At 42.4% G+C, this 23,168-nt stretch overlaps 1 protein-coding gene across 1 annotated transcript in view; it reads left to right on the top strand.

The window, feature by feature from the left end:
* Nucleotides 1-23,168, top strand: part of BMP6 (bone morphogenetic protein 6) — a 155,070-nt gene that overhangs the window by 97,531 nt on the left and 34,371 nt on the right. The window contains exon 2 of the mRNA XM_055264080.2: nt 21,572-21,764. Coding sequence (XP_055120055.1) covers nt 21,572-21,764 — 193 coding nt within the window. The remainder of the gene's footprint in view (nt 1-21,571; nt 21,765-23,168) is intronic.

Genomic DNA, 23,168 nt, shown 5'->3' with positions numbered 1-23,168 from the left:
TGAGGCTGACCGAATTGTGGACTCTGCTTTGTTCCAAGGCAGTGAACATACAAATTACACCTTCCACTTACGGAATATTGTACTTGATACTTCTTGAAATGCTTGCACGTATATTACTTCACTTTAGCATTGGACAGCTCTGTGAGGCAGATGAGTCGTTATTACCTCCTTTTAGCCAATGAAGACAATAAATTTGAGGTTACTCAAAGAATTATTGACTATCAGCTATGTGCCATACACATGGGATATTAAAAGGCACCACACGAACTTCTTGCGCTCATGAAACGTGCATTCTAGTGGAAGAGGTAACAAATTAATAAATTCAATGTAATGCCAGATAGTGACCAATGCTATGGAGATACGTATTTTAAAAAGCAGGCATTTTAAGAAGATGGAGTATGACCAGACACGCTGTGTTGGGTGGGCAGGGAAGGTCTGAGGAGATGATATGTGAGCAGAGATGTGAGAAGGGGAGAGAGAGAGCTTTGTGGCTGTCTGGGGTAAGAGCATCTGCACTGAGGAAATAGCATGTGCAAAGGTCCTGTGGCAGGAGACTGGCTGGGGCCTTCAGATTTTCCCTGCTGAGAAGCTGCATCAGTAGAATGAAGCTAGGTCAGAGAGGAAGCCAGGGCCCTACGTGGGTTAGGCTTTGTGCACCACCATAATGATTGTGAAAAATATTCTGAAAAGGTTTTTGCTCTGAGGAGGAAGACTTTTGAGGGTTACCTACTGGGAATGATATCATCTGGTTTATATTTTAAAAGGATCGTTCTGGCCACTGTGTAGAGAATAGGCTGGAGGGGCAAAAAGGCATATTAGGTGGCTGCTGCTGCAGTGGTTTAGATAACAGATGGTGATGGTTTAGTCCACGGTGGTAGTCGTGGAGGTGGTGAGCAGATTGGGTTCTGATAGATTTCGAAGATAGGGCAGGCACGGTTTGCTGGTGTCGTGGAGGCAGGTGTCCAAGAAAGACAGGAGTCAGGGGGACCCTGAGCTTAGAAGAATTCAGGAAGTCATATAGTCATGTTGTGGTTGGCTGAAGACAGATCTAGACTTCCTGATTGGCCCAGATCTCCTGGCGATCTTTCCAGAGCCACTTTGAGCAAAGGCAGTGAGTAGCAGGGGTCTCCATCTGGCTTGGCACGTTCTCCTTGAGGCCATTGTGAGTCCTCTAAGAAGGGACTCTGTCTCTGTCAACCCACCTTTGGCCACAGACGTTTAGTGATCCTTTCTGATTGATAAACAATAGAGGGAGGAGGTTGTGTGATCTTTAATTTAGCTCAAGGATATCAAAGGGGAGGGGAAGCCCTAACTGAATATCCAGCTAAATAGGAAGATACCATTCAGTCTATTTGCAGTATATTTTAAAGTCTGTTTCATGTGCAAATGTGAACTACAGAGAGGTAATCTGATAATCCCAAAAGGGTAATTTAATAATCCCAAAAGCTTATTTAACATACCTTGTAGATAATAGATATCCAGTTAGTATTTGTTGCATTTGGTGATTTGTGGTTGAATATTGAGTGTTGGTATTTTCTGGAACCTTATATTCAATTTTCTTCCCTATATTTGTGGTTAGAGTCACACTTCACTTTCGGGTGGGATGAGTGCCAGTGTTTCCAGTATTTTCCAGATGAGGAAACTGAGATGGGAAAAAGGGAAAAAGTAGGCATTTAACCAAGGCACTTCACACCACTGGCTCATTGTGGATGAAACAGGCAGAAGACTCTTCCTGCTGTATCCCAGACATTCACTATTGGGATTCAAACCTTGTCGTATCATTGAAAATGCGCAGACTTCAGCTGGATGAGGTGGCTCGTGTCTGCAATCCCAGCACTTTGAGAGGCCGAGGCCAGAGGGTTGCTTGAGGCCGGGAGTTCGAGACCAGTCTCGGCAACATTGTGAGACCCCATTTCTACAAAAAATATTTTGAAAACTAGCTGGGTGTGGTGGCACACACCTGTAGTCCCAGGAGTTCAAGCTTACAGTGAGCTGTAATCACATCACTGTGCTCTAGTCTGCTCAACAGAGCAAGACCCCATCTCTAAAAGGAAAGAAAAAGAGAAAGGAAAGAAACAATGAATGAAAATGTGTAGACTTTAATTCACACTGACCTTCTAAGTTTTTCTTTGGTTGGCCTTTATTGACGTTATGTCACAACAAAATCTGGCCATCTCTGAGAACTTATAAAACTTTAATGGTTTTAGGCCAGGCGTGGTGGCTCACACCTGTCATCCCAGCACTTTGGGAGGCTGAGGTGGGCCGATCACCTGAGGTCAGGAATTCGAGACCAGCCTGACCGACATGGTGAAACCCCATTTCTACTAAAAGTACAAAATTAGCCAGGCATGGTGGCGCATGCCTGTAATCACTGCTACTCGGGAGGTTGAGGCAGGAGAGTCACTTGAACCCAGGAGGCAGAGGTTGCAGTGAGCCGAGATCGCGTCATTGCACTCCGGCCTGGGCAACAAGAGTGAAACTCCGTCTCAAAAAAAAAAAAAAAAAAAAAAAAAAAAAAAAAAAAAAAAAAAAAAAAAAAACAAACTTTAGTGTTTTTCAGAGACAAAGTGTTTCCCCAAGTTGTCATTTGAAGTACACACCACTTCTTCCAACCACATGGGCATCAGCAACTCCACTACGGTCAAAAGGCAGCCTGTCTGAGAGAATATTCCCCAGCCTTCTTCCCTATCGGCATTTTGAGGCAGGGACACACTGCAGCAAAGTCAGTCCAGACCCTTATATAAAATAACTCTTCCATCCACCACAGTGGTCAATATTTCCTTTTCCTGCCTTGGCCCTGCCTGATCACACACACCAGCTCTGCAGCCAGAGGACCCCCAGAGGTGAAGTGGGCTCTGGGTACCCTGTGAGTTGAGACCACGGTCCCCTAGGAGCATGCAGTGGTGCCTGAGGGTGGTTGGCAGTGGTGGCGGCTGTGTTATGTGTCCTTCTCTCTCTGTTCACGAGTCTGGTTGGGTGATCTTTGTCCTTGGTTCAAAAAGCTCTCAGATCAGCTCCCTGTTCTCTTACTCACAGGTCGCTTCTAGTCAAGTTTCTTCGCTGTAGGTTTCACGTTCACTTTCTCCTGTTCTTACTGTCCTCTGTGGCATACACCTTTGATGTATTGATCTCCCAGGTGGCTTCCTAATCCTCAGGGTGCAACAAAGGTCAGAGGGGCAGTGTGACCACACACCTGGAGGGGCCTGGGGAAGTGCCTTTTGTCAGCCCAGGTTTGAATGACCTGCAGGCTGATTATGTTACTCACGACTTATGTTGCACTGGGCTCCTTACTGCCGACTTCTGGGCGTTTGAAGGTTATAAAAACAGAAAAATCAAAACTCAGACCATCATTTGCGGTGATTACTAATCACTTTGGTGGGAGATTTTGTGGGAAAGACACTAATAGTCAAAGGTGATCTGAATAATCACCTGTGACTTACCTCATTCCGACTTTCCTTTTGACTGCCTATTGCCAACACCAGACAGGAAGAGCAAAAGGCAGAGCAAAGCATCTGCTGCAGGTCAATCAAGATGTAGCATGATCTTGTCCAAAATATGCACGGCCACACAGTCACCTCCCGTGGGAGCACAGTCCTGTGTGTTTGTCTATCCACGCTGCGTGGCTGATTCCTCTCTTGATACATGCTTCCTGTCTTTTGTGGGGGGAGGTGCTCTTTGGCATCTCTGGAAAGATCCCTCTCCACTCCTCTCCTATCTCTTGTTTTCTTTTGCCCTATGAGCCATGATGTTTTAGAATTTCCATGCCTCAGTGAGGCTGGAATGTTGGTACAGATCCACCACAGCCCAGCATCAACCTGGAAACCCAGGCAGCTCTCCCTGGGGGCTTCCTGCCCATCTGTACAGCTTTCTTCCCTTTTTCCCCAACCTGCGGAAAGGCCTGTTTGCTGATCTCATCAATCTGTGATTTGAGATCTTGAAAGAACCAAGATCTTGTGACTTGGCAGGGGGAGCTACCTGCCATGTAGTCCCACCCTGCCCCCGTCGCCCCCTGTGCGGACCTGCTGCTGCGCTTCAGGGGAAAACAGAATGTTAAGTGAGCAGTTTAGCTTGGACTTAATCCGGAGGCAAATCAAGTAACTTTATACTGAGATTCTCTCTCCATTGTGTTCTCAGGAAAATGAAGTGAATCACCGGAGCAAAGAATGTGCTCTCTGGTGCTCCACCAATAATAAAGTACAATGTTTTGAATTAGAGGAGGGAGAGAGAGTAACTGAGAAACCTTTGGCTCGTCACTTTGTTGTTCCTTGTGGCTCCCCCTTCCCTTCCCTCAGATATATACTTGGATAAGAATTTCCTTCTCCAGCCCAGTATTTCCTAAACTCAGTCGTGCAGTAAAATGACAAGGCCGTGTTAGACATGGAAATGATTGCAGAGCAACAAATCCAAGATTGTTATTTCACCAAAGGCCCCAGGAAGTGGAGATGAAGAACTGTGAGAGCATAAGCCTCCAGCTCAACCCAAATATGTTTTTCTTGCCCCACTTGTTAATTAGTAAATCAAAACCAGATGAAAAATGCAAATAAGTGCATGCCACAAATCTGTCATACTTGAATGTTTCCCAGTTTATTTCTGTCTTTCTGACTTTATCCTATCCATCATTCTCGTCATCTGTGAGTAAAAGCACCCAAAAGCACCTTGGTAGGTTGGAGTCAATTTGGGTCTTATAAGTAAAACTGCCTAAGAAATGACAGCGTTCAGGTAGGGATTATTTAGTTAACTCAGAAGTGATGTGATTTATATTTTTTAAGAACAGAAAGATGGGAGTGATAAGGCACTATTTTTCCCACTCTTCTAAGTTTCTTACAGGTGTTTTCTGTTTTTTTTGTTTGTTTGTTTGTTCGTTTGTTTTTTACTAAATCATACATTCAAATGCTCCAGCCTGGTGAATTTTTTGTTAGCTTGCTTGTTTTTGGTCGTTTAGGAAGCATTGCCTATTCAGATAGACATTTACAATCAAATAGGGCTGAACACACCAGCACAGCTGTTGCTCAAAAGGGACCGGGAGGCCTGGTTGCCCCAGAAAAGGAAAGATATTCTCCAAGAACGGTCCTGGGAGAAGCATTTTGTTGTGTTTTTGCAAGGACGTGGGGATCCAAGTTTTGTCTATTAAAGGAAAGGAATGGCCCTGTTCTGTTTGTGTGTTCAGAGCGCACGGCTGTGCTCGGAGACGTTCATGCACCCCGCGGTGGTATTTTTCCATTCTCTTGTTTAGAACCCCTGGGCATTTAGACACATGTCCTGCACACAGCTCAGCATCTGTGATCACATGGTGGTTTAGAACTGAGGTCTTGGTTCTAAACCAAGGAAAGATTCGAGTGTCTGTCCCTTGCTGCTTCCAGGCCAGGCCAGCCAGCTCTTGAGAAGTGTGGCTCCTTCAGGTCCTGATGGGTGGCTCACTCATTCAACAAACATGTACTGGACACCTGCTGTGTGCAGGTACTGTTTCGGGCACTTGGACTGCATGACGAAACAAAACAAAATTCCTTGCCTTCGCTCGTGGGGCATACATTGGAGGGGAGTTTAGCCCTCAGCAGAAGCATGCCTGTTTTCTTTCTCACTGGCTACCGTTTCGGTGGTGTTGAGGTGAAGAGGGACAGCCGTGTGCAGATGCCCCTGATTAGGGATATGTCCTGGCTGTGGCTGCCTGGGGCTCAGGCCAGCCTGGGCCCATCACGCAGACCAGAGTTTGGACGGAACCATGAGAAAGGACTCTCCCCGTGTCCCAGGGCTTGGCACAGTGGTGCTGTGCTGCGAATAATAGGTCATCTGATGCGGTGTAATTTAATAGGAATATGAATCCCCAGTAACCCTGGGAACCAAAGCAAGGAATTGGCCTCTCAGTTACTTTTAACTTTCAAAACTTGAACATTTCCTTAAACCAAATAGCTCCATTGTCATGGTCAGCAGTCCACTGTGGAGAAAGGCAGGATTTAGTGTTTATTTAAGCTGCCACCCAATGAGAGAAACTGTTGCCCAGTGGAGTTTGACTCTCAATTTTTCAAGGGATGATTTTCCATCTTACGAATTTTTTATGTATGTCTTCTCTCTCTGTCTTTCCTTCCTTCCTTCCCTACCTCCCTCCAGAAATTTTGATGGGAGCAGAAAAATTTATTGGCCAGGTAAGGGTGTATATGAAGAAAAACCTTAATGGTAGGGATCCTGATAAGTAAGGCTCTTAAAAAGAATGCAGTTAGCCAGGCACAGTGGCTCACACCTGTAACCCCAGCACTTTAGGAGGCTAAGTCAGGAGGGTTACTTGAGGCTGGGAGTTCAAGACCAGCCTAGGCAATGTAGTGAGACCCCCAACTCTACAAAAAAATAAAAAGAAAAACATTAGCTATGCATGGTGGTGCTTGCCTGTAGTCCCAGCTACTCAGGAGGCCAAGGCGGGAGGATTGCTTAGGCCAAGGAGGTCGAGGCTGCAGTGATGTGTGATTGCACCACTGCACTCCAGCCTCGGCAACAGGGAGACCCTGTCTCAAATAAAAATGCACCATGTGGTGCCGTGTAGCACTGTTGGGCGTCTGCAGAGCATTTTGGTCACAGGGTCTTCTTTGCCTCCCACGTCTTCATATATGGATGTTACTACCCCAGAAGTAGAGGGAGGTTGGTCACCAAATCAGTAAACATGGGCAAATCCATAATAAATGGGTTATTGATACTACATTCTAATATACAGTAAGATACTCTTGTCTTTGTTTCCAGATTTTATGGCCACTCTGTAGAAGCTTCAAGGGACTGAAAATAGTTAAGTCATTTGATGCAGCTAAAAAGAGACATTGCTGCCTTTTGATCTCACATCTTCAGCCTGATGGTCCTGTGTTCTCTTCATATTAGACTCCTGAATTTCAAAAAAGAGACAATCACCATTTGACTAGGGCTCATCACTTTTCAACTTCTCCAGAATTTCTTTTGGCAAGAGCACACCCTCTCTCTCTCTCACATGAGCTTGCTGTCTCCTCTCTCTCTCATATCCCTGTTCAGTCTTCCTCCCCCTGCCCCTCTTCCTACAGTGCTGACCTCTGAGGTATCCTTTTTTCTTTTGACTATCATCAGTCTACAACCTCTATTTCTCCTTCTCTTAGTCTCTCTGTGACTCCCCTGGATTAAACCTTGTTTCTGCTCGGACTCACCAAATATTCATTGTGAGCCTACTATGTGCCAGGTGCTGTGCTGGGCTTATCACTCAGTATTCGCTGATTCCCCAGCCTCTTTCTCCTCAGAGGTCCTACATAGTTAGCCCTGGGGTGAGGGTGTTTAGCTTAATCCCCTTGTGTTTGGGGTGGGCTGTAAATGAGCTCTGATGGACCATCCTCAGCCCCTCCAGAATGACCTCTGAGGAATCAATGGCTGAGAAGGAGAGATGGAGAGTGTATTAGTCCATTTTCAAACTGCTGTGAAGAAATACCCAAGACTGGATAGTTTACAAAGAAAAAGAGGTTTAATGGACTCACAGTTCCACATGAATGGGGAGGCCTCACAATCATGACAGAAGGCAAAGGAGGAGCAAAGGTACACCTTGTATGGCGGCAGGCAAGAGAGAGCACGTGCAGGGGAACTGCCCTTTATGAAACCATCAGGTCTCATGAGACTTATTCACTATCACAAGAACAGCACGGGAGAACCCACCCCCATGATTCAACTACTTCCCACAACACATGGGGATTATGGGAGCTACAGTTCAAGATGAGATTTGGGTGGGGACACAGCCAAACCATATCAAAGAGGAAGAGCAAAAGAGAATGGAAGAGGTATATCCCCCAAAGAACTGAAAACACGTACTCACATACAAGTACATGCATGTTCATAGAAGCACTATTCCCAATAACCAAAAGGTGGAAAGAGTCCAAATGTCCATCAGTGGATGAATGGATAAACAAAATGTGGCAGGTATCCATACAATGGAATGTCATTCAGTCATAAATAAGGATGGAGTGCTGATACATGCTACAACATGGATGTGCCTTGAAAACATGACGCTAAATGAAGCCAGTCACAGAGGATCACATGTTGTGTGATTGTATTCATGTGAAAAATCCAGAATAGGCAGATCCAGAGAGGCAGAACACAGAATGATGATTGTTACCAAGGCCGTGGGCGGGGGAGGAAATGGGGAGCTTTTGCTTCGTGGGCTTTCTGTGGAAGCGATGAAAATGTTTTGGAATCATTTAGAGGTACTGGATGCACAACATTATGCACGTACTAAAACGCCACTGAATTGTCCACTTCAGAATGGTTAATTTTATGTTATGTAAATTTTACCTCAATTGAAAAGAATGAAAGATAAAGGAAGGAATGTGTTCGGGGTCTATTGCTTTGAATTAAGGATGCAATTTAGAAATCTGGCCTGACTTTCCTATGCATGGTGACCTTGTGATGTGGCTTGAGTATAATCGAAGTAATTTGAGTGGATTAATTTCCTTCCTTGGCTTCTTCAAATTTAACATGCTTGAAGTTTGCATCCTGAATTTAGAATGCAAAGCAGTATGTGGATTAGTATTCTGGGCCAATAGTGCTGCTGCTTAAAAAAACAAACCCGGACAGATGTGTTCTCCAGCTTAGCTGTTTGCATCTTGGAAAACTGTTCCTGGGTCCTGGGGAAAGACCACTGGGGCTGGGGTCAGAAGCCTGAGTTCTGTTCTGTCTCCTTATGGCCATGAGGGATACTGCAGAGCTCAGGAAAGAGCACGAAGCAGGACCCAGTCCTGGCTCATACGTGTATTCAACACATGTTCTTGGGCACCATGTACTAAGCCCTCTATGGGATATATGAAGGTGAACATGACATGGACCCTGCCTTTGAGAGGCTTGCAGCCCAGCAGGTAAGATAGACACACAAACAGTTGATGGTTTTGGTATAAAGTAGGGGTTTGATGCTGAAGATCTCCATGGGACCTCTAGAGTTGAGGGTACTAAAGCTACCTGGGGGTGAGGTTTGGTGGAAGAAAGCAACTAAGGAAGGCTTCCTGGATTCAATCTTAAAGGAAGATTTAAAATATTGCTGAATTACTGCAATAAACCAAATGTTTGTTTCCATGCCCCTGCAAATTCATATCTTGAAACCTAACCCCCAAGGTGATGGTATTAGGAGGTGGGGCCTTTGGGAGGTGATTAAGCCCTCATGAATGAGATTAGTGCCCTTATTAAAGAGGCCCCAGAGAGCTGCCTCACTGCTTCCACTATGTGAGGGCACAGCGAGAAGACAGCCATCTATGAACCAGGGAAGAGGCCCTCACCATCACCTTCATCTTAGACTTCTAGCCCCTAGAACTGTGAGAAATACATTTCTGTTGTTTGTGAGCCACCTAGTCTATGATATTTTGTTACAGCAGCCCAAATGGACTAAGACAATTACCCATTACGTATTTTAAGTAGGTGGTTAGAGTAGTAGCAAAACAGGAACTGTTAAAACTGAGTGAAAACATGCTTACGAAGAGTTTCAGTTTGTTATTTTGCACCAAAGCATTAATAATTAAAAATAAGAACACTGATGTACCTACCCTTGTTTTATGGCTTTAATTATTTAGGATGACATAGGGGCACCAAGCCTTTTCAAAATTTGGGTTCTGTAACCGTCTCAATCCAGGAAGTAAGAGAAGGAAAGGTCACTTCCAGGGCAAGGATATTGTATGAGGAAGGCGAAGTCACGAGATCTTGGGCAGCGTGGTGGGACAAATAGAGCAATTTAAGACCTTCAAAGGTAGAGTTTAAGGTAGAAAAGGGTGAGAGATGAGGCTGGGAGGTGGCTGTGGGGTACAGGCTGAAGGGCTCTTGGCAGGCCTGTTACAAGTCAGACTTGTGGCCCTAGTACTAGCTGCAGTGTGGAGAGTGGATGGACATGGGGCAAAACGCGAGGCAGTGGGACTGAGGCTCTGCATGACGGCAGTGGTGGTGAAGGGAGTGGGACCCACTGGGTTTGAGACACTTCTAGAATGATGCTGTCCAGTAGAACTCTCTGAGATGATGGAAGCATCCAACGATGTGCTCTCCAATACAGGAGCCACCAGCCACGTGTGACTCTTGAACACTTTCAACATGACTGATGTGACAGGAACCAAATTTTACATTTTAATTTATTTAAATTTAAATAGCTCCCCGTGGCTGTAGCTTCTGTATTGGACAGTATAGTTCTAGAAGGTAAAAACAAGAGTTGATGATTAGTTGGGCAATTTAGGGTGGCAGGGTAGACAGAGCTAGAGACAGAGGGGCAGGTTAATTGTAGGGGGGGGGAAGATGAGTATCATTGTGTGCATGTTGGCTCCAAGTGCGAGAGACATCTGGGGGAAGAAGCATGTCCAGCAGTAAGAAAAACAAGCCTCTTTGGAGAACGCTGGGCTGCAGATAGAAATTTGAGAGCTTTCACTGTTAACTATGATAGGTGAGATCATAAAAGTGAGTAGCACAGGGAAGCCACTTCACTACTTTTGGCCTCAGGTTCCTGTCGATTTGATGGTGGTCATAATATTTGTTTTGCCTACCTTCTGGGATGTTCTGAAAAATTCAGATGGGATTACGTGCATGAAAATGCTTTGTAAACTCTTCAGACATTAGGCAGAGTTTATAACATCTTTAGGAGTGAGAGGAATGTGTCCCACATGTTATTTTCCAAACATGAAAGATAAAGACTTCAAATTCTGGAAGCATTGCAGAGTAGATCATCTGCAGGGCCTCCTGCTAAAAAACAACAAGATCCAGGATAAACAAAAGCAAACTTGCCTAAAGTATGAGTGTCACGGGCTCAGGGACAGCTTTCAGGACTCCCGTGCGGGGGTTTCCATGAGCAAACAAACATAAAAGTTGGGTTTCTGTGCATGCAAAGACCAACACTACCTACCGCTGTTCCTGAGACCAGCTTGGGGTCTGGGACAGGGTAGCGGGGAGCTGTCCCTGAGGTTCCCACATTAAGCTGGGACTGTCAAAGGGAGATGAAGTGGTTCTGTCTGGTAGTGTTCCTCACAAAAACAAATGCTTATCTTTTTTTTTTTTTTTTTTTTAGAAAAAAAAGTAACCCAATTTAAACATTCAGGATGAATTTCAATTAAAAACTACCAAAAAATCAAAAATCTTCAAACACACAAGGAAATACACCACCAAAATGTGTATCATCAGAGTGACGGGGGGAGTAATTTCAGTCCCCCAAGAATTTCACATATTGGAGATCAGCCACCAAGTTAGAAAATGCAAGAGAATAATATAGAAGTACAGAAAGAATGATAGTATAATAAATAATAGTAAATATATGACAATTTACCATTGAAAATGACAGCACAAACCAAACAAAAAGGGAGCAATTTGAATTTTTTTTTTTTTTTTTAATTATTGAGGTAGAAAAACTAGGGTGTGGTGACATGCACCTGGTGACATGTAGTCCCAGCTACTTGGGAGAGTGAGGTAGGATCACTTGAGCCCAGGAGCTCGAGACCAGCCTGGGCAAAATAGCGAGGTGCCGACCCCCAAAAAATAAGAACAAATAAACAAAACTCACTAATAGATGATTTAAACTACACATTAAACAGTGAAGGAGAGAATTAGTAAATGAGTAAATAGAAGATATTATCTAAATCTAGTCCAGAGATCAGGAGATAAATGGTGTAAAATCAGTAGCTAAGAGATGTGGACATTAGAAAGTCTAATATAGATCTAATTGTCATTGTTGAAGGAAACTCTAAAACAAATGGCAGAGAGGCCATAATTGATGAGTGACTGGCTGAGAATTTTCCAGGACTGATGGGAGCTAGGAACCCACAGACAGATGAACTACGACGGCATCTGAGCCGGGCAGGATGAATAAAAAGAAACACACAGGTAGGCACAAAACACTAGCAAATACAGCGTACCGGAAGACAGTGGCATTGTCAATGGGACCACAGAACCCAGATCACCCTGGAGGGAATGCTGAGTGTGAAGGAATGAATACAGGCTGAGAGTTCTTCTTAGTCACGTGGAGGATATTGTGCCTGTTCTTCCTCTGCAGTGGAAATCAGAGGTGTGGGAAGATCTTTCGTTTTCTCTTTAAGCTGGCCTATCTGTGTGTTGACTGGAGATGTAGCAGTTTTTCTCAAATGTGAAAAAAGGCATGTTGTATAGATTGATTTTTACTAAATGTGGTCTGATTGCTTCTTTAAGGCAGCCCTTGTAAGGGGGCAAAAATGCGGTTTTTTGACATTAATGGAACTCTATCAAGGCTGTGATTATTCATTTGAAATCTTTCTTCCCGACACATGTTTATTGACGTAAGTGCCTGAGTGTGCTCCCTCATAGAAGCCAAGGTCTGCTACTAATTTCCACAATGAGACCTGTATAGTGGTAGCTACTGAGCATCTCCCCAATTTTTTTTTTTCTTTTTCTGAGATGGAGTCTCGCTCTGTCACCCAGGCTGGAGTGCAGTAGCGTGATCTTGGCTCACTGCAACATCTGCCTCCCGGGTTCAAGCTATTCTCTTGCCTCAGCCTCACGAGTAGCTGGGACTACAGGCACGTGCCACCAAGCCCTTCTGACTAACTTTTGTATTTTTAATAGAGGCAAGGTTTCCCCATGTTGGCCAGGCCGGTGTCAAATTCCTGACCTCAGGTGATCTGCCCACCTCGGCCTCCCAAAGTGCTGGAATTACCCATGTCAGCCACTGCGCCCGGCCTATCTCCCCAATTTAAAGTGACATTAATACCTATATTTGGGTATGAAAATGGTTTTAACATGATTTTTTTTTTAAAAAAAAAGACTATTAACCCTTTCTACTAATGATATGTAGGTGCCTAGTGTCACTAGGCACTTTATGATACGTGTACTGGATATCTTCTTAAAAAGTCATTTGGAATAAAAGGATGACCCCAGAGAGTTTTACTGTGGCAACGGAAGATTTCTGGATCTGGATTTGGGTGGTGGTAACATGGGTCTATACATGTGATAAGGGGTCATAGAATAATACACATACATACTCAAAAAGTGCTTGTGAAAACTGGTGAAATCAGAGTGGGTGTGGTCTAGTGAATGTATTGAGCCAATGTCAGTTTCCTGGTTTTGATCTTGTATTTCAGTTATGTAAGATGTTACTATGGGGGGAAGCTGGGTGAAGGGTGCGTGGGGCTTCTCTACTGTTTTTTCAACTACTTGTGGGACTTTAATTATTTACAATAAAAAATAAAGTTTAAAAATGTCATTTGGAGCATAGCAGCCAGAAAAAATAGATTCTTCTAGATATTTGTGATTCTTATAGAATGTGAATACAAATACTTAGAAATATTTGATGAACCCTGGAAGGTAAAGTCTTTCGTTTCACCTTGGTCAAAAGTGAATTGGAAAGTTCAGCTCATTGTTTGTATTACTATTCAAGGTTATATGCTTGCAACATAAAAGTCAAAAGGCTGCTGTCGTTACAACCCTTGGAAGACCAGCCAGAAATGTCGTTGTTGCCTAAAATTAAATAAGCTTGTGCCATAGCATGAAAAATTGCTTACATTAGTCAATGGAATGACCATGTTTCAAAAAAAATGTCAAGTTTGGTGTGTAACTGTAAATGGAAATGTGAAATATTTGGAAAATGTAGGATTTATTGGGAATTATTGTAATTGCCTTAACTAATCTAGACTAAATTAACCAGCAAATAAGTCCAGTTAGTGAGAGAATAATGGATATGTGATTACTTTTAAATATGTTAAATCAATTGTTCTGTTGTTTTCCCTCTCTGTTGTTCCCCTTTTTATTTTATCTTTTGTGTTTGTAGTTTGAGATAGGCAGTGTCTTTTTCTCTGGACAATTTTAATTGAAATAATGCAGACTTAGATACCATTCAGAAAAGATCGATATTAAAATACCTTTATTAGCATCAAACAAAGCAGTAGTGAGAAAAAAAGAAAAATCTTTAGTAAGATCAAGGAAAAGTGAATGTACAAATTAGTATTAGGATGAAAAAGGAGAAACAACCATAGATAGAGCAGAGATTAAATAATGAGAGGATTCTGTGAAAAATTTTATGGTAATAGTTCGCTACAACCTGCACGGGGTTGGAGACCATTATTCTAAGTGAAGTGACTCAGGAATGGAAAATCAAATATTGTATGTTCTCACTTATAAGTGGGAGCTAAGCTATGAGGATGCAAAGGCAAAGAATGACACAATGGACTTTGAGGACTCAGGGGAAGACTGAGGGGGGCTTAGACATAAAAGACCACATACTGGGTTCACTGTACACTGCTTGGGCGATGGGTGCACCAAAATCTCAAAACCCACCACTAAAAAACTTATCCATATAACCAAACACGACTTGTTCCCCCAAAACTATTGAAATAAAATAAACTTTAAAACAAATTATGGCAATACACTTGAAAAATTAAAATGGACAAACCTCTAGAAAACACAGACTTAAAAAGAAATAGATTCAATATTTCTATGTTTAAAGGAAAATGAGTAATTTAAAACGTCCCCCAAAAGAAAACACCAGAATCAAATGATTCTACAGATAAGTCTGCCAAATTTTCAGGGAGTATATTACTTCTTGAAGGAGCAGAAAGGCTCCCCAGCTTATTCTACGAGAAAGTGCAGTAGTTCCCCCTTATCCACGGTTTCAGTATCCACAGTTTCAGTTTCTAGTTTGTTCTTGAGGTCTGAAAACAGTTGAGTATAGTATAGTAAGATATTTTGAGAGAGAGAGAGAAACCATCTTCATATAATTTTTATTACAGTATATTGTGTTTTTTTTATTATCATTAATCTTACTATGCCCAATTTATAAATTTAAATTTATTTTCCTAGGTATGCGTGTATAGGAAGAAACATAGTATATATAGGGTTGGCACTATTCACGGTTTCAGGCATCCATTGGGGGCCTTGGAAGGTATCCCCCTCGGATAAGAGGGGAAAATTGTATAACTTGAAATCACACAATGCCATAGGAGATGAGAACATCACCAGTCTCACTTACGAACTCACACATAAAAATTCCAAATAGTAAATATATGAAAGCAACCCTCTAAACTTTCTCGTTAGGTCCAATGCTTTGCAGTGTGTCTCTTCTTTTCCTATTATTTAATCTTAATAGTACTGAACTGGACTCCAACATCAGACTGAAAGTCAGAGTCCTTGCCGCTCTCTGTGATTTTAAAGGCAGTGGTGTGAATGTATCACCATTAAGAATGTCCTTAGCTGGCTGGGCACGGTGGCTCAAGCCCGTAATCCCAGCACTTTGGGAGGCCGAGGCTGGTGGATCACGAGGTCAGGAGATCGAGACCATCTTGGCTAACATGACCTCGTCTCTACTAAAAATACAAAAATTAGCCGGGCGTGTTGGCGGGCGCCTGTAGTCCCAGCTACTCGGGAGGCTGAGGCAGGAGAATGGCGTGAACCCAGGAGGTGGAGTTTGCAGTGAGCCGAGATTGCGCCACTGCACTCCAGCCTAGGTGATAGAGTGAGACTCCGTCTCAAAAAAAAAAAAAAATGTCCTTAGCTGTAGGGATCTTTTTAATATAGATTCATTATCAGGTTAATGGAGTTCTTTCTATGCCTGGTTTGCTAGTTTAAAAGAGACTTAAGAGACAGAATAATCAATTGTCATGAGTGAACACTGGCTCCTGATTTCAACAAACAAAATTTAGACAGTTTTTTAGATATTTGAGGAAATTCGATGACTTTAACAATTTTATTATTATTTTACAGAGACAGGGTCTCACTCTATTGCCCAGGCTGGAGTGCAGTGATGAATCATAGCTCACTGCAGCCTTGCACTCCTGGGCTCAAGCAGTCCTCCTGCCTTGGCCTTCCAAGGGCCTGGGACTGCAGGCAATGCCACTGCACCTGGCTGCTTTAACAGTTTTTAAGTGTACGGTTCAGTGGCATTAAGGACATTCACATTGGTTGTGCCAGTATCACCACTTCCTCTCCAGAACTTTTTCTTCTTCCCAAACTATTTGGGTACTTATTAAACCTGAACTTCCCATTCCCCTCTCCCACGGCCCCTGGTATACCATTCTCCTTTCTATCTCTATGGATTTGACTAGGCTTGGTACCTCATATAAGTGGAATTATACAGTATTTGTCCTTTTGTGGGTGGCACATTTCACTTCACATAATGTCCTCGAGGTTCATCCATGTGGTACCATGTGTCAGAATTTCCTTCCGTTTTAAGGTTGAAGAATATTCCATTATAGGTCTGTACCTCATTGTGTTTACCCGTTCATCCGTCAGTGGACATGTGGGTTGCTTCCAGCTTTTGGCTATTATGAATAATGCAGGAACATGAGTGTACAAATATCTGTTCAAGGCCCTGCTTTTAATGCTTTTGCATATATATCCAGAAAGATAATTGCTGGATCAATGATAATTTTATGTTTGTTTGAGGAATTGCCACACTATTTGCTACAGTGCTGCGCCATTTTGCATTCCCATCAGCAAAGCACAAGGGTTCTAGTTTCTCTAAATCCTTATCAACACTTGTCAGAAAATGCCCATATTTTTAATAGATCTCTATGAAGTAGGGCTGAAGAAGGAGAGGAGTTACTGGTTACCATTGCCTGCACAGCAGCCATGCCCACCTATGACACATGAGCCATTCACCCGCTGACAGGCAGACAACCCTCCACACAGGCTGCCTTGCTCTTAACCATAACCAGGCCTAGGTTTTCCATGTGAGCCTGCCTGTACAACTTCCATCATGTCTCTAAAAAGGAAAGGGAAAGGAGGAGAACAGAACAGTGTATGATTTAGTGATACACACATGTGGTAGAATTGTTAGGTTTTAAAGGGCAGGGGAGTGATAAACATTATTCCTGATGTGAGGTACCTTTGGAGAGAAGCAGTGGAAGAGGATCAGGAAAGAATCCAACAGTCTCAGTCACTTTCTGGTTTTCAAGTTGGGTGATGGTTTCCTTGGTGCTTTATTAATATGCTTCATTACCTCCATAAATTGCATACATCCTTTTGTATGCATAATTACATAATTTACATTTTAAATCTTAAACCAGTGACTTTTATTCCTTAAGGCTTTTGTTCCTACGTGTTGGCCAAAGGTCTAGGACAGGTCACAAATTTCCACTGGTATAGTCTGAGGCAGAAAGGAGAGAAGGAAGTGAGTTTTATGAAGCTTCATTTGTTCGTTATGGCCTCCCTATTTTATTTAGTATTAAAAAGACTTTTAGAAATGCAGTGGTACAGTTAGAGCATGCAGTTTGTTGTTTTGTTTTTATCGTCCTTAACAACGGCAAACAGAAGAAGCAGATAGCCTTGTGTAAGGTCATTATCATTTCAAAAACTGTCTTGACTGGTCCTTGAAATTTAAAAATTCTAGGAATTATTGCCTCAGAGAACACAGCACCACATTCAGGAGCCAGCCACCAAGGCTGATGCTCAGTGAGATTTCGCTTACTGCACTGTCACAGAATGCCTCACTCGAACTGAAAAAGCTAATTTAGACGGAGCAGCCGTCAGTCCTATCTGTAGACTTGTGAATAAATTTGAATTACTCAGCAAAGACATACTCCAAGCTCCAAGGACCTGGATTCTCAAATAACAGCCAATGATTATCACAGCTAACATTGATGGGGCATTGACACCGTGGCTTTGGCTATTTTGAATAGATTGTCTCACCTAATCTTTAGAAATGTTATTATTTCAATTTAACTGATACTGAAACTTTAATATAACTTTAACTCAGCATCATATAGGTAAGCAAAAAGCTAGAATTCAACACCAGTGTCTCAGTTTGACATGTCACCAACACTCTTAACTACGACTTAAGTGTGACTGCATCTGGCCCCATCATCAGTAAGCCAAATGCTAATGGGTATAAAGTAGGTACTGAGGGCTGAATTTGGAACTCAGCCCTCTCCCTTTCTCTCCCATTCATATTTCTTGAACTGTCTGGCATTTGAGGAGTCTTGACTCATATAGCTTGAATTGCTGAGCTCATTGGACACATTACTGTTTTACCATTGTGGTGTTCAAGTGCACATACAGGCAGTAACCTAATTGTATTTATTTCTTTTATCCCGATGAGACATCAGCAAACAAGCTGTGTACATTCAATCGCAGGCAAAAGAGTCGGGGGGAACTGAGTAGTTCTGAGCAAACTTCAGTGATCAGTGGCTGAGGTATCATGAGGAGAGTGAGGAAGGTGGTACAGCTTTGAGGTAAGAGGCACAGGAGCAGCTTAGAAGACCAGATGGTAATGGGATGGGTGTGAGAGCTTAAAAGGTTGTGGGTGGCAATCAGAGACTCGTGGATGGCACTAAGGAAGCCATGCATCTTTTCTAAGAAGGATAAAGGAAAAGTTCAGAGTACTTCATGATAATGTTGTTTTGGTAGAGGAAAAATTGGAAAATCCACATATGAGGCAATGGGTTCTATGTTACATTGTAATAAAATGAATGCTTTGAACTGTGCTTCTGTTTTCTCATTTTTAGATTTTTTATCTCCTCACATCTTCAAATCTGTGAGCATTTGCCAAGATTCTTCCTTAGTCGTACATATTGCCTCCTAGCATTGCACAATCCTTATCCTTAAAAGTTGCATGCAATTTATCCCCTTCCTGGCATGGTCAGACTTCCCTTCTCTCTCCTCCCTCCTCTTGTCCTCCCATCCGCCTTTCCCTTGTTATGTTAGTTGCCTATTACCGTGTGACAAATCCCCCAAAACATAGTGGTTTAAAACAACAATGAGTTACCATCTCTCACAGTCTTGTGGAATGACCAGGTTCAACTAGGTGGTTCTTCAAGGTCTCTTGTGCAGCTGCAGCCAGGTGGTGGCTGGGGCTGAGTCATGCAAAGGACTTCCAAGATGGCATCTTCATAACACTTCTGGTGCCTCAGCTGAGGTGCTTGGGGACAGGCTGGACAGTTTGTGTGTTCTCTCTCTCTCTTCTCCCACCCACCCCCCATCTCTGTTCTCCTCTCCCATCCCTCTGTGTAGCTTCTCTACATGGCTGGCTTGGGCTTCCTCACCACATGGAAGTTTCAGGGTAGTCACACTTCTTAGATGACAGCTGTCTTTCCTCAGACAAGCATTCCAAGAAGTCTAAGTGGAAGGAAGTTCAAAGCTTATGACCCAGCCTTGGAAGTCACTCAGCACCACTGTGGAAGACTGTCATTCTGTTGGTCCAAAGCAGGTCATAGAGCCAGCTCAGAGCCACCCAAAGGGAGCAGACCACCCACGGGCATGGATGCTGGGAGATGTGGTTTATTGGGGATGGCATACCTCTCAAAAGACCAGCTACCACATTTCTCCTTTATTAAAAATGTCTGTCCCTTTCTCTGCTCCTTATAACTGAAATATCTTAAAGTTACTGACTTACATCTTATTTCTTATATTTTTTCTAAGGAAGTTTATTGAAAGACTTCTTTGAAGAATTCTTACACATGCTCTCCAGCGAATCTTAAAATATTATTTTCATTTAGTAATATTACAATTAGGCTTCCAAAAAGCTCTATAGAGAAAAGCTGTGTGACTGTTTTTTAGAAAGTCTCTTTGGAAAATCAGATTTGATTCACTTTTTAACCAACGATGATAACATATCAAACTTAAAAGGCAGATCGGTTTTAGGGAAAAGTGATACACCGTCCTGTGTGGGTGTCCTTGGGTGAACTTCCTAACAATATTGCTTTTCATGCATAGCCACTAATTAGAAAACCTGCTCTCTTGTTGGGGCTAAACTGTGGTTTACTTTTCTGGTTGGACTTCTTTTTGCTTATATTCAAGCTTTTACAGAAGCCAAAGCTCATTCTTTTTTAACCCTCAAAATAAAAAAAGAACTCGAATCAAAAAAATGTGTAATTACATGGCAGTTGCAGAAATTCTTTTTAAAAAATCTTGTACCTATAGATGGCTTAACTTGGCTTCTGCAAATGCCATTGAGGACTTAGATTCTTCTGGGGAGTTAGCTTTTTTTTCTTTTCTTTTTTTTTTTTTTTTTTTTTTTTTAAGAAGCTAAATCTCCAAAGCTTTTCTCTGGTAATTATGAAAAACAACATGTGTAAGAGAAAGTGGGAAGTTGGAGGTGGCTAATAATTGATATTTTTTCTACCTACAAACCTTGGGAAAACTCTGCTATATGTACTAATTTGCTCATGAGATTTCACTTTGGTTGCCATTAAGGAAAAACGAACAGGAACAGCAAAGCAGAAGTGTTTCCTGACTCTGGGGAAAAGAGTCAAGGGTTTATGGTGGGAAACAGAGCACTCTTTTTTCCTTTTACAGCAATTATAAGTGAGGCATCTGAAGTTTGATACCACTTTTCTCACACAGGACTTTGTATAGACATCTAAAATCTGACTGAAAAATCATCAGTAATTGCAATTTCTCATTTGTCTTCATGCAGGAAAAAGATTTTTTTTAAAAAGTGTATTTTTTCTAGCTTCATTGTGGTGTAGTTGGCAGATATTGTATGTATTTAAGGGGTACAACGTGATTTGATATACATACACATTATGACATGATTACCACTATCAAGCTAATTCATGTGTTTATCACCTCACAGAGACGTGGCTTTATTTTTTCGTGGTGAGATTGTCCCAGCTCCTGGTAACCTCCATTCTATTTTCTGCTTCTGTGAGTTCCATTTTTTTAGATTCTGCGTGAGGTCGTGCAGTGATTGTCTTTTTGTGCTTTGCTTATTTCACTTCACATAACATCCTCCAGGTTCATCCATGTTGCAAGTGGCAGAATCTCCCTCTTTTTTAAGGCCAAATACAAATGCATTTATGCACATACCACATTTTTTTCATTCATCTTTCAGTGCACAATAGGTTGATTCCATATTAAAGAAGCCTTTTAGAGTCTATCCTTTCCCCCAGTTTTTTTTTTTTTTTTCCAATGTAAACCATGAGAAAATAGCAGTGGCTCTGTTGGTGATTTCCTTCCACATCTTCATGGCATCTACATGCAGATTAAATTGGGGTTCCAGCAACTTCCTGTTGTGGAGAGTCCCCCCACTGCTCAGAGTCGTGGGGCCTTCAGGATCTACCAGTAGGAGGAAGGCATAAACATTTCCACTGAACAGGCAAAATGTGAAGACCTTTTACACTTCAGGCCCAGGCAAAATGCTTTGCCCACCCTGCTTCCCTACCCTCAGCCATTCCCACCAATGTTCAGCTCAGGGCTGCCCTTGGTTATGTCAACTGCTGATGGTGACACGTGAACCAGCCTGAGGAGGGAAGAGTAGCTGGGAGGAGAGGGGGCCAGGAGGACATAATGGGGCCAGGATGGGCAGACGGGTTCTTCTTCATTGCTTCATTATGTGAAGTCAATTCTTCCCATTTTTGCAGATGAGAAAACTTTAAGCCAAGAGTTTTCATAACTTGCTCTCATTCAAATTCATTCAAATAAGTATACAAACAGAAGTATTTAAACTAAATAAAATCTAAGAATTTTGCTTAATCTTGGGTAACATGAAGGATTTTCATCTCCTCCTCATGGGCCAGCCAGTGGTCTGTTCACTACCCGATCCCCCTAGTAAGCCATGGGTAACTGGTAATCCATCTATGAAGTCAAATGGGGAAACTGGTGAGGTAAGCCCCTGGCACTTAGTCAAGTAACAATAGTTGTCAATCTCTCTTGTTTAATCTTATAGTGGAGTACGACAAGGAGTTCTCCCCTCGTCAGCGACACCACAAAGAGTTCAAGTTCAACTTATCCCAGATTCCTGAGGGTGAGGCGGTGACGGCTGCAGAATTCCGCATCTACAAGGACTGTGTTATGGGGAGTTTTAAAAACCAAACTTTTCTTATCAGCATTTATCAAGTCTTACAGGAGCATCAGCACAGGTATGAAGGCTCGAGAAAGCCCCCAAGGTGGGGCTGGCGCCCGTTTCCCACCTTTTGTCATGACAATAGCCCCAACCATGTCTGTGCAGGGTGACCTGGAGTTGAGGGGCAGCATGTGAGTACGATGAGGTGGGTGTTCTAAATGGGAGTGTTTAGCTGGTGAGATCTTTTGCTATTTGATTTTCCAAATAGCTATCTTTTCCTAAGAAAGCTAGTGAATGTATTTATTATAAGCATCTTTTGTGATCAGATAACTCCATAATTTATTAGGGATAAAATGTTCCCAGTATTGTTTAGTCCTCATTTTGAATGATAGGCGAGGGTGGCTAAAATAAATTCATACATTAAAATTATATGATGCTTGTAAGTGATAATAATTCCAGTGAATACAAGGCTGTGTATTTGTACACATAAGATACACATAGACACATGTATCTTTGAGTAAGCTTGTGTGTGATGTATTTACTTTTTATCATTTGGGTACAAGGGAGCAGTAGACTTTTTCCATGTCTGTATTACTCTTGTTTCCTAAAACAAGGCCAGACCATTTTACAAAAGAACTGCAGTGAAGCACATGCATGGAGCTGCCTAGCAATACAGAAAAACTTCCATGGAACAATTGCTGGAGGACTGGAAGGGTTGAGGGATGAAGTTTTAGAGTTGTTAGTATAGAAGAAGCCAATACACAGAAGCCAATGACCTCGATTTTTGCTTAGTATTTAGGGGTCAGTTTAGTAAGTCAGTGAGAATCAAGGTCTTTATGCACAGTAGATTAGTATTACCATGTAGTTCTTAGTGTGTACAAGGTGGAAATTAAGCAGGTGATATGACGGTCTGGCAATTATATGGCAGTTACAAGGATAAAAATGAAGGGAAGTGAAGAGGAGGGAACTCCACGCTTCCAGACTCCGAAAGGGATTTGTTAGTTTTGGTTTTATAAACCAAGTCCAGGTTCCCACTTTTGGTCTTGTGAGTCTATTGATTTCCCAAGAATTTCCAAAGGCTTAAGAATGACTTTGGTTTTTCCTGAATGTATTGATCTGTGTGTGGGTCTGTCACAAATACACGCACTGAACTCATAAGGAACATTAATTTGCCCTGTGAAAGGTTCATTTTTGTTTTGAAAGCACCGCCAGCATCCAGCCCTTGTGCATATTTAGGTCTGTAATGGGGAAACACAGAAGGAGGAAGGACAGATGCCATGCTTTGGGACATTTCATGGTATGAACGTACATGCTGATGGTTGTAGGTAATTCATAGCTGGGAGAGCTAAATAATGAGTAAAATATATCCATTGTGGTATCTTTAATAATGGGCCACAATTTTGGAACAAAAGGGAAGTTTTCTGATATCTGATTCTCACTCCTAAGTAAAAATATATTCAGTGGCTGTAGTACTGAGGGC

This window comes from Symphalangus syndactylus, chromosome 23 (assembly GCF_028878055.3).
Source record: "Symphalangus syndactylus isolate Jambi chromosome 23, NHGRI_mSymSyn1-v2.1_pri, whole genome shotgun sequence".
NCBI classification, from domain to species: domain Eukaryota; kingdom Metazoa; phylum Chordata; class Mammalia; order Primates; family Hylobatidae; genus Symphalangus; species Symphalangus syndactylus.
The sequence above is the reverse complement of the archived record's forward strand: the minus strand, read 5'-3'. Positions and strand labels throughout refer to the sequence as shown.